At 37.9% G+C, this 12,121-nt stretch overlaps 1 protein-coding gene across 1 annotated transcript in view; it reads left to right on the plus strand.

Moving 5' to 3' along the window:
• The window catches only part of DYM (dymeclin), a 613,994-nt gene that overhangs the window by 249,837 nt on the left and 352,036 nt on the right, over positions 1–12,121 (plus strand). The window contains 1 exon segment of the mRNA XM_043964852.1: positions 8,269–8,451. Coding sequence (XP_043820787.1) covers positions 8,269–8,451 — 183 coding nt within the window.

The raw sequence follows: 12,121 nt of genomic DNA on the forward strand, positions 1-12,121 counted from the left end.
TCTGTCTCTTCTCCTTACAATGACGTGGTATACTAAATGCCAATGTTTGCTGCAAGGGTGCATCTGAGAAGTTTTATTGAATTTAGGTAAATGAAAGACAGTCTTGGTGATGAGGTCATGAGATGCAGAAGTCTTTGGTAGTTATTGACCATTGCCATTTCTGTTTCTGACTCCATTCCTCCCAAGGCCTCCCAGCCACGTCTAGTAGTCTAGTAGGATTATAAACTTGTCCTCTTTCATTATATTGATGATAAGGGTCTTCAGGTATTCATAATTGTTTTTTTTACCTCATCAGGGTTTGCCATAGGGGGTGGGGGGGAGCATGATGATGGTAGCATGGCATTTTCCTGCAAGTAGCAATCACATTGTTATGAGCCTCTTGCTCACACCTTTTAGTAGGCATTGTAACTTGTGGACTAGATTAGTTTTTATTGGAAAACCTAGGGGCAGCTAGGTGGCACAGTGAATGGAGCACTAGCCCTGGATTCAGGAGGACCTGAGTTCAAATCCAGCTTCAGATACATGACACTTACTATCTGTGTGACCCTGGGCAAGTCACTTAACCCCAATTGCTTCACTAAAAAAAAAAAAAGAAAAGTAAAGAAAACCTATAGCAGCTTTCACAGTGCTCTGCTTCATTGTGGCCACTCCAGAAAAACATGTATCCAGCTCCAACTTCAGTAAGGTGTCCTTCATTTGCCAGCTTTGTTTCACTGAGGGCTCCTTTTTGGATGTGATACCTGCTGAGTTCTCTCGCAACAAAAGCTGTTCATCTTTCAGGTCTTCTAGATTTTGTGTTATCCATAATTGTGCACACATTCCATGTACCAGTGATGACTGGAATTATTTTTGCAAAAGTTTTGGTACCTTTTTTTGGTTTTAATGAGCAGTTGGGGTCTCTGCAGCAATAAGTAGGGCAGGGTTGGGTAAAGTCAATTTTTAGGTACCTTTTCTAGCCCCTTTCTCACAACAGGAGGTGAGGAGTATGGTCGCTTAAAAAGACTGCTTAGATTCTCAGGGGGCTGCCAGATCCCACTGCTGCTTCCAGTGAGTGGATAACCCTGTGACCTGGGCTGCCTGTGTGCAGGTTTATGACTACAACTCCCAGTGTATCCACACCTGTGGCTTCATCCCATCCTAGAACTTTGAGATAAGTAAAAATGGTAAAATGGTATGTGTGATGTCTTTCAATTTGCACATAAATTGGATTTAAGTGAGGCAGAGCTGTGTGAAGTTGTAAGCTTCACTCTCTTACAGAGTCATCAAAGTCCAGTGGTAAGACAAAGTCAAAATGACTGGTGTGGGCTTGGAATGCAGTAGATGAACTTGGTGTCTTTGATGTCTGACCAAGCTCTAAGGCTCCACTGCATCTGCTTTAGCCATCTTTAGGACCATTGGAACAAATTATTCTCATCTGCCCTCTCTACCAGGAGAAGTCTTCACTTGCTTGGGCTAGACATCCCCCTAACTCACTGAATGGTTTGAGATCCCTCAGTTACCTTCAGACTAGTATAGCCCACCTGTTGAAATAGTTTAATAGCATGTGGTTGCTGTGCATGCTACAGCTTCTTGGAGCCACACGTGAAAGTTGGGTGAAACAGGTGGGCACCAATGGTTTATAAGAAGCCTTGAAAAGGGTTTGGCAGCCCTAACACCAGAGATACTATTCTTCCCTGAACACAACTTACTCCTCATCTTCTTTAGTATTATTTCCAATGATAAACCATATCTATTTCTGATGTTGACATGTTTAATAGTATTAAGGACTTTTGTGGTAAGAACTTTCTTTTCTAGCTCTTTAATAGTATGTCTCTTGAAAAGGCAGCAGCTAAAGTACCAACAGACTAGGTGCCTGGCTCAATTTCTGTTTTTTGTTTTTGGTGAGGCAATTGGGGTTAAGTGACTTGCTCAGGGTCACACAGCTAGTAAGTGTCAAGTGTCTGAGGCTGGCTTTGAACTCAGGTCCTTCTGACTACAGGGCTGGTGCTCTATCCACTGCACTACCTAGCTGCCCCTTGGCTGAATTTCTACAGGACTTGATCATCTGAATGATAAAGGTGGGCACGTGGGGAGGGTATATCAAAAATATGTAGTGGCTGTTATTCCAGGGTTCATAGATGGTGGGTGTGGGCTATATTCATTGTAGTCTGAGGTGGTGGTTGTGGTAGTGGTGGTTTGGTCTGGTTTGGCCTCTCTGGCTCATTTCTCTCTTCTATCTTTCCCACAAAGAAGTCTTTTATTGTCAACTGGCTTGTCTACCCATTGGTAGTGGCAATGATAGTTGTCACTGGAATTACTTCCCTAAGGAGAATGGTGATCATAATAGTGTTGGTTTGGTCCACCAGTAATGGAGTAACAGTAGTTAAGGCAAGAAAAATTGCATAAAATATTTAATTTCTCATCAACACTGTTGCTTGAGGATAAACAATTTTGACTAGAAAAGCATGAGGGGAGTGATTTTGAGGGGAAACTTTGATTCCTTTAAAAATTGTTGGCTCTTGCCCCTTAGGAATACTTTTCTTTAATATTTCCAGGAAAATCTGGATTGTTGCCTTCTAATTCTGAAGATAAAACTTCTGTTAATATGTGAGGGAATTTACAATACTTTTAAATACAATGGTAAATCTTGAAGAATAAATCCTCAAAAGGGAGTATCTTAATCATCATGAAAGTTTCAGACTTCTAAAAAATTTGAATCTTTTGGGCAGGAACAGCTTTACCAATGCCTTTGCAGTTTTTACTTATGCAACCTATTATATCTCAAATAGATTTTTTAAAATTAGAAAACTTATCTGTATGTAATTATGATTCTTATGCTTCATCTATCTCAATTTTGAGACCAAATTGCTTTCTTTTGCCAGTAATATTTCTAGTAAAATTCTTGTCTCCCCAGACCCCACAAGTCATTAAAAACTAAAGGCAATGTTTTGTTCTTCCAAGCCCCATTCACGTTGGTCTGTATGACTGCATGCCAAAACTCCCCAATGTTTTTTTTAAACAGTTATTGCAACTCCTTCAAAAATCTTTGAGGGTATAACCTTCATGTTCTTCTTACATTGAAAAGTGGCTATGAACCCTTCATATACAGGAAAAGGCTGCCAGAGTATAACTGGTTGGTAGGTATGGGGATGGCGGGTAGATGAATGACTAATTTTTATGAGAAAGTTTCAGGAATAAAATGTCTCCTTTTTTGATTATGACAATCTGGTTACACCTTTTATGTGGAGAAAAAAATGGCGATCTATCAATAATCTATCAATGAGGTTTACTTTAATTCATCCTCCTTTTCCTTCTGTTTTTCTCCTCCTCTTCCTATTTTTCATTGTCATCATCTTCCTCCTTATTGTAAATCCTTATCCTCCTTCCATCCTTTTATTGGACTATTCCACTCTTAACACTGCTCCAGAGGGCATCTTCCTAATGTACAGAACTGATCATATCACTCTTTTGCTCAAAAAACTTCACTGTATCTATCACTATTGCCTCCTGACAAAAATTCAAATTCCTTAGCTTGTCCTTCAAGACCCTTGCTCAATCATGTGGATCAAGTCATCCATTTGGGTCTTATTTTTGGCCTTTTGTGTATTTTACATTATTGTTATTCCCTTCCTTTCCCATTGATAATGTATCTTTTTTTTTTTTTTTTTTACTAACCATAGTTGCTTGGACCGAGTAAATTTCCTGGGGTTCAGCTTCTGTGTACTCTGGTATGAAGGCTTGCTGAACTCCATTTCATAACTTCTCATCCACTTTTGGTGTCACCCAGCTCTCACCAGTGCCTCTAAGAAGCTGTAGCATGCTCAGTGACCCCACCTGGGTAAAACTGTCTGAGCAGATGAACTAAACCAGGTTGAGGGTAACTGATGGGCCTCAAACCCATCGGTGATTTAAGGAGATATCTACCCTAAGCATGTGAACATTACCCCTAGTGGAATGGGCAGATGAAAACAATGTGTTTCAATGGCCACAAAGGCAGCTGAAACACTGTGGAGCCCTTAAACCGTAGTCAGGTATCAAAAAAAACAAAGGTCATCCATTGCATTCCAGACCATCCCCAGTTATCTTGACCTTTGTCTTGCCACTGGGCTTAAGTGACTCTGGAAGAGAGTGAAGCTGACAACTTTCTGCAGCTCTGCCTCACTTAAATACAATTCATGAACAAGTCAAGAACATCACCCCACGATGCCATTGATCTTCTTTGAAAATGAAGGAAGAGGGCCAGCTAGGTGGGGCAGTGGATAGAGCACCGGCCCTGGAGTCAGGAGTACCTGAGTTCAAATCCGGCCTCAGACACTTGACACTTACTAGCTGTGTGACCCTGGGCAAGTCACTTAACCCCAATTGCCTCACCAAAAAAAAAAAAAAAATGAAGGAAGAACAACAATAGGGGCTATATAACTCATAAGTGTCTGAGGAACGATTTGAACTCATGTCTTCTGATTCCAGCTGGGTGACATAGTGAATAGAGTGCTGACCACTCTATTCTTCCTGAATTCATATCTGGCCTCAGACACTTCCTAGCTGTAAGTGGACAGCCCACTTAACCCTTTTTGCCTTAGTTTCTTCATCTGTAAAATGAGCAGGAGAAGAAAATGGCCAAATCTGTGCCAGGAAACCCCCAAATGGGGTCATGAAGAGTCAGACACAATTGAAACAACTGAAAAAATGTTTACATTAATCAGGTTGTTTGACAGGGTTAGTTCTAATCCTATATACTTTCCTTTTGCCTACAGCATCTGTTTGGGAAGAGTAGCATGGTTGTTCATCCTGTCACTTGGATGAGCTAAATTAATGTAGTTTGGAGTCATCAACTACAAGTTTTCCAGTTAGATGGAACATCAGTAGGTCTTACCATCTGCCCTGCTGCTGTGGCCTCTAGAATCCTGAGCATTGTCATCTGTACATCGGGAGGGCCCCTGAACCTTGCCATCCATACCTTTTCCTGTGTTCATTGTATTTCTGGACCTTTTCACTTACCCTGTAGCTAAACTCCCTTATATCTGTTTTCTCCTTCAATTAGAGAAGGTTGTCCCTGAGCATTGGTACTGTAGAATTTTTACTAATTTATATCTTCCAGTGATTATCAATAGTTAAGAAGTAATAAATAAATGTGGCTTTTTTTGGGGGGGGGGGTTTAGGTTCATCCTAGGGAATTTTGAATGACCTTAAGGTAAAGCTAGGAAACACTTTGTCATAAAAGAGCCTCTTAGTGTTTTTATTCTGCTGAATCAAATGTCTACTTTTAGTGTAGGGTTGCCGAGTTTATTCCAGGTACTATCCCAATCAAAATTATTATTTACAATCTATCATTTATGGTGGTGGTAAGAGGAATAGCCATTCTGAGCAGCTGTGAGTGATGGGGTGGCACAGTGGATAGAGCACTGGGTCTGGAGTCAGGTACACCTGGTTCAGATCTGGCCTCAGACACTTAATAACTGTGTGATGCAGGGCAAATCACTTGATCTCTGCCTCAGTTTCCTCGTCTGTAAAGTGGTGATTATAATAGCACCTACTTCCCAGGCTTGTTGTGAGGATTAAATGAGATAATAATTGTAATAGTGCTCAGTACTTAGTGCCTGACATATAGTAAACACTAACAGAAATGTTAGTTAGCAGCAGCAGCAGCAGCAGCAGCAGCAGCACTTTTGTCTTAGAATTTTTGGAAACCACATAAAGTAAAATAAGTCTCTACTGGCACTTTGAGAAATGACGAAGGCTATATTTGGAGTGTTGGGGTAGATGGCAGTATGACTCCTTTTTAAATACAATAACGTGCTATGATAGTTATTTATATTTATTATGCTTCTAAATATTTGAATAAAGTAATGGATTTTACTAGAAGCTATTGGATGTATTATTGTTGTTTTTAAGGTCCAAATAGTAAACCGAAGAGGGAAGATATAAATCTTAATGCAGTGAAGAAGGTAGGAAGATGAGTATGTCAGAATACTTTAAAATAGTCCACATCTAATTTCTAAAACTAGAACTTGAAGGTAATTTGAAACAGGATGCTCATAGTGTCTCACAATTATCTCTGCCTTTTAAGAGGAAATTTCATTATTAGCTTGCTTGGTATAAAAAGAGAGACTGATGAAAAGTTAGGATAAAAATGTCATAACCTATATACCCTTTTAATAGAATTCACAATAAATTCTAGAGAAGGATGGTGAATAAAATGCCAAGCAATCTATTCTTATTAGGAATAATGAGAAAGAAGACATTGAACTGTGCCATTTAATTATTCAGTTTGGGGCATTTTTTTTACTTGGATGACCATAAAAGGATTTTCATGATCATAATAAGAAATTACTGAGGAAAGAACATAGTTGTATGATCGTTTATATAGCAGAAGTTTCAGACCTTTTGAAATTTTCTTATAGTTATCAGACTTAATGCAAGTAACAACCTCAAAAAAACAACAATACATGTTCTAAGATTACAGAAGACATAGTTTATACAGTTAGCATTTTAGTGTTGATTGGTATGGGTACCTTATAGCTTGTTTAGTTTTAGTGATTAGAAAATAGATTAGAAAATTTAGTGAATAGAAAAAAGAGACAATACAGATCAAAATAAAAATTTTCTAATGCCATTAGAAATATCCATTGCTTTGTCTCACCTATTTAATTTGATTTAATTCTACATTAACTCCTGGAAAATGCGCATCAAGAAGATTGTTATTTCCAAATTTCTTTGGATTAAAGTATGCTTTCATATAAAAGTTTTTCCTATCAAAATTTGATCCTCCAAAAAAATTGATCCAGCTTTTAAAAAAATCAATGTTTTTGATCTTAGTGATCATTATTAGAGTTAGTATATCTAACAACTGCCTTTTAAAAATTGACTTCATTTGGAAGGAACCAATTTCTTTGTTTTTGTGTGTGTGTGTGTGTGTGTGTGTGTGTGTGTGTGTTGTGTGCAGGGCAATGAGGCAATTAAGTGACTTACCCAGGGTCACACAGCTAGTAAGTGTCAAGTGTCTGAGGTCCTATTTGAACTCAGGTCCTCCTGAATCCAGGGCCAGTTCTCTATCCACTGTGCCACCTAGCTGCCCCAGAAGGAACCAATTTCTTTTGAGAAATTTAAGTGAGAGATAGAGAGAGGAATTGGATTCTCATCTCCAAGAGCTTATTTGGTCCTGAGGTGTTAAACATGTACTTGGTGGACCGCATTGCTTACAACATTTCCAAGTGGGACTGAGCGAGATGAAGATATAATTGGGAAATATTTAACAAAATAAACAAAAATACAGTAGAACATAGGTAATGTTAATATGTGGGTTTCCAAGTCAATATGTGCCCCATAGGGATCCTTATATACAGTTTAGTACCTTTTCTTTCTATTGAGTTCAACACCTGTGCTTGTAGCACATTGGTTTGAAATTTGACTAATTGTATTCCTCAGACACTGGATCCCTCTCCCTCTCCCTCTCCCTCTCCCTCTCCCTCTCCCTCTCCCTCTCCCTCTCCCTCTCCCTCTCCCTCTCCCTCTCCCTCTCCCTCTCCCTCTCCCTCTCCCCTCCAATCTGCCTTTTTAGATATTTCTCCTAGGCCGATAAGAAAGGAGCCTAACAGCCTCTTTTCCACAATTGAATCAGGTTTTATTAATGGGAATGAAATGAACAGCAAAGGTGAAATTAAATAAAATCAAAGACAAGGGAATAGGGAAAAAGAAATAAGGATAATCCCCCTAACTCTAACCTAAGTCTATACAATCCCCAAACTCACTTCCAGTTCAGCTAATTCAAAAGAGCAGTGCTCATATGTTAACTTACCACCTGGGGGTCCGTAGCTTCAAAGAAAAACAGCTTTGCAGCCAGGGCCTACATAACAAAACTTCTAAGAAAGAAAGTCTTTCTGCCCTCTCCTGCAGCTTGCACCACTGGAAAAAAAAGTGACTCTGGAAAAGACTGAGCTCCCCTCAGCAAGCGTTTACTCTCCCTCCCCCAAAAGGGGGGGAGGTCCTTCAAACTGTCTGTGGAGAGTGGTTTCTCCTGCTGACATCAGCAGCATAAGTCACTCAGGACAGACCACGTGTGGCCCATCCCAATCAGTCTGCCAAATTCCAATAATCTTACCACATAATTAAATTGAATTGTTTATTGATCATGTTTTCATTGGTCAAAAAATTCAGAGTGGAATCATGCAAAAATAACATAAAGTCAGTTAAACTTTCCAAAATTTTTATCAAAAATATTTCTGATTATGAAATGTTGTATTCTTCAGTAAGCTCTGCCTCAAAACACTGTCTCTTCCTTTTTATTTTTAGCCGGGCTTTGGACAGTCTTCACACTGGGTGGAGTCGGAAGTAAACCAGCACCTCAGCAGGAACAGGCTTCACCTCTTGCCAGTCAGAGCCTTCTGCTGCTGCTTGTGTTGGCCAATCTAACAGATGCACCTGATACACCAAACCCCTACAGACAAGCCATTATGTCCTTTAAGAACACTCAAGGTCTGTGATACTTTTCTCTAACTCTTATTATTGTTGTTCTGTTCTCCATCATTTTTATTTTTGATATTGGAGAGTTAACTCTGCAAGTCAGTCATAATAATGAAAAATCTTAAAAGCAACTAAATAAAATCTCCTTGATTGAAATAATAACATGCACCTGATTTGAGGACTGTAGTTCTTTGAATTCATTCTAAACCTTTGATTTACTCTTGTAATAGTAAAATTGAAGACAACATTCTGTGTAATAGTAAAATTAAGTCAACTTTGGATATAATAATAAAATGAAGTGGTCATGTGAATGATACAAAATAGCTGATGGTCTAAAACTCCAACTTTAGGTTCTGTCATTATTTTATTGTTATTTAATATTTGACTAGTATGTGACCTGAACTCTCTAAGTTTCTCATTTGAGTATGAAATTTAAGGTCTTGACAATTTTCCTTCTAAACATAGCTCAAACAGTAGCACTTCAAATGTATTAGAATTTTCTGACTAAGCTGTTTTTCTCCCATACTGCCTTTTTATCTTGTGGGAAAAGCACATATACCCATATTGACTTCATCTAGGGTTTCATAAGAATGATTGAGAACCTAAGTCAAGGGGTTCCATACTGAAATAGTAACCTCTGGTTGGTTAGGATGAACCCTTTAAAAAATATTTTTGGTATAAGAAAGACTAGCTTCCATTGCCATTATTATTGCAGTGCATTAAAAATACATATTCTAAAACCTACAGGAAATATTTGTTGACATGTGGCTTTCAAAACGAATTCTAATGTATGGTTGCCTTGTGTTTCCTGCTTAATTTTTGCTCTGTGTGGTTTTTCACCACACAATTTCTCTTCTTCTGAGGGAAATCAGGTAACATAGTGGTTTAGTGGAGGGAGCATCAGATGACCTGTCAGGATACTGAGGTTCTGACTCTGGCTTTGCACAAACTAGTGTGACTTTTGGCAACTTACTTCCTTTCCTACAGCCTCTTGGTTTCCTTATTCACAAATAAATGAACCAGGGTCCTTCTCTTCCAGTCCTAATATAGGCAGTATGATTTGGGCTTTCCTATTTGTCTTGTATGAAAATTTGGTTTTTCCATTGTGTAGTGAAGTGCCTAAAATTCCTAGAGTAAAAGAAACACCTAATATGCTAATAGATATTAGCTTTCCCCTCAAAACATTGTAAAAGTAGCCTTCATATGGCATCTGAAAAGATAAGCATAGTTTTCTAGTTTTCTTGGAAAAAGGTCAACATTACTACTGAATATTTTTTCACTTTGACTCATTTTTGTGTAGTTGGCTTATAAAGTTACAACTAATTAATCTAAACTTCCAGGATGGATTGTGGTCTGGTTCTAGCTAGGATTTTAGATTTTAAACAGGACTTTTCTCAGTTTTTCATGATTTTTGATGACAGCTATTTTTTATTATGACAGTTAATACTGAAGCAATTATGAACCAACAAGGAACTTTGTAGCATTAGAAAATGTTGTCTAAGTAAGATTTAAGGAATGATCAATACATATTTACAGTAAACTTCAAGTTCTGTTTCTACTAGAATGATTTTTCTATAGTTCCATAGCCATTATAAATGGTTTTTAGAAAAATACTAGCTTGAATGTTCAATTTTGCCCTTAGAAATCAGTCTTCACATGATGAATGCTTTTCTTACCCTATGAGCTTCCAATTCCATCCAAGCAAATTGAATTCTTTTTTCAACCAATAATCTTAATTTATAAGCATAATAGTAAACCTGATGGGGACCTTAGATGCCAAGTACTCCCCTTCTCCTATTTTATACATAAGAAGACTGAGGCCCAGAGGGATCAAGTACCTTCCATTTGTAAGCAGGTATGTATATATCAGGGTGGGAGAATTGAAGGAGTGGAGGAAGTATGGTAAGGAGAGGAAAACAATGTTCAGATTCTTGTCTTTATTACCTGTGCCTGTGCCTATCATAATATAATGAGGTATGCCAACAGACAGGATCATGGTAGTTGGCCTGTGTGGATAAGAACCTGCATGTGACCCCATACTTTTTTTTTCAAGGAATTATGAACTGCCTGTAGCAGCATCCCTGGACTACTCACAAAATATAGTCCACGTGCCTCTTCATCTCTTAAGGTTTAAGGCTAGAGAGTCACACAAAGTGGTGGTTGTACTAAAGTGGCAAAATGCTATGTGAACATTAGGGAAGATGTCCCTTGCATTAAGTGGTGAAGTAAGAAGTAGGGAAAATGAATAAACAGTGGAATAAGGGGAGTTTTAGATATGCTTTCCACATATATCTAAAAGTTAGAAAGGAGAACTTGAAAAATGTAGGACTGATCTATGGAAGATTAAATTTGTTTTGGCTCATATCTCTTTACATCAAAAGATATGTTGAAGGGGCAGCTAGGTGACACAGTGGATAGAGCACCAGCCCTGGAGTCAGGAGTACCTGAGTTCAAATCTGGCCACAGACACTTGACACTTACTAGCTGTGCGACCCTGGGCAACTCACTTGACCCCAATTGCCTCACCAAAAAAAAAAAAAAAAATATGGTGAAAATGTTAAAGCACTCTTTCTATTCTTTGTGGTGATCCCATATCTTATGTCCTCTAATATTTTCTCTTGGTGTTTTAAAAAATAAAAGAAATTATAGTTAAAATTTAAGTTCCTTGCTAATAAAGTAATGTTATTGTCAGACAAGATCATGACTTTTTAAGAAAGACAATTTCATCCAACCATCCATTTTGAATCCTTAATTAACCAACTTTAATTTCTAAGATAAACCAATTAATGATTAAGTAGAAAGCCATTTATCACTGTTGAAATTGTAGGAATCATTCCAAATGGGCTGTGATATATGTCTAAGCATCTTTATAGAATACTTAGACAGTTTTCTCAGAAAATGTGAGGAATAGCTCTTTGAAGTTAATGAAGTTTTCTTTCACAAACAAGTGAAGCATTTTCTTAGCTTCTTCTTGACATATGACAGATTGTTACTGTCACAGAACCCAAAGATAGACATATCCATTTCAATCTAATTTTTAATGCTAGCTATATTATTTTTTAAAAAGCTTAATTTTCTAGCCATTATCTTCACAAATGGCTTTAAAGAGAATGATGAAAACCAGAAAGGTAATTTTAAGCAATTTAAAAATCAAGTTTTCCTTCCCATATATTTCAAGGATAAATACATTTTGGATTAACTAACCATCCAAGTCATTTCTACATGGAAACCTTTTATATTCTTTACTTGTTTATGTTTATGTTTGGTTCTGATGGTGACTTTTTAGGATAACTTTAAAATCTAATTTGACAGTTGAGTTAGGATAATTAGCTCACATTTTAAAAGAGCTTTGTCATTTACAAAGCACTTTGCTTACAAAAAGGAAATGCCTATTTGAGGTAGGCAGTACTGGAGTGTTTCCTATCACTGCATAGATAAGAAAACTGAATGTTAAAAAGGGTAATCTCAAGAAATGTGCCCAGACTGATCCAACCATTCTGGAGAGCAATTTGGAATTATGCCCAAAGGGCAATAAAGCTGTGCATACCCTTTGACCCAGCAATACCACTTTTGGGTCTTTTTCCCAAAGAAATCATGGAAAGGGGAAAGGGACCCACGTGTACAAAAATATTTATAGCTGCTCTTTACATGGTGGCAAGGAATTGGAAGTTGAGGGGGTGCC

The sequence above is a fragment of the Dromiciops gliroides genome, chromosome 1, assembly GCF_019393635.1.
Source record: "Dromiciops gliroides isolate mDroGli1 chromosome 1, mDroGli1.pri, whole genome shotgun sequence".
Classification (NCBI taxonomy): Eukaryota; Metazoa; Chordata; class Mammalia; order Microbiotheria; family Microbiotheriidae; genus Dromiciops; species Dromiciops gliroides.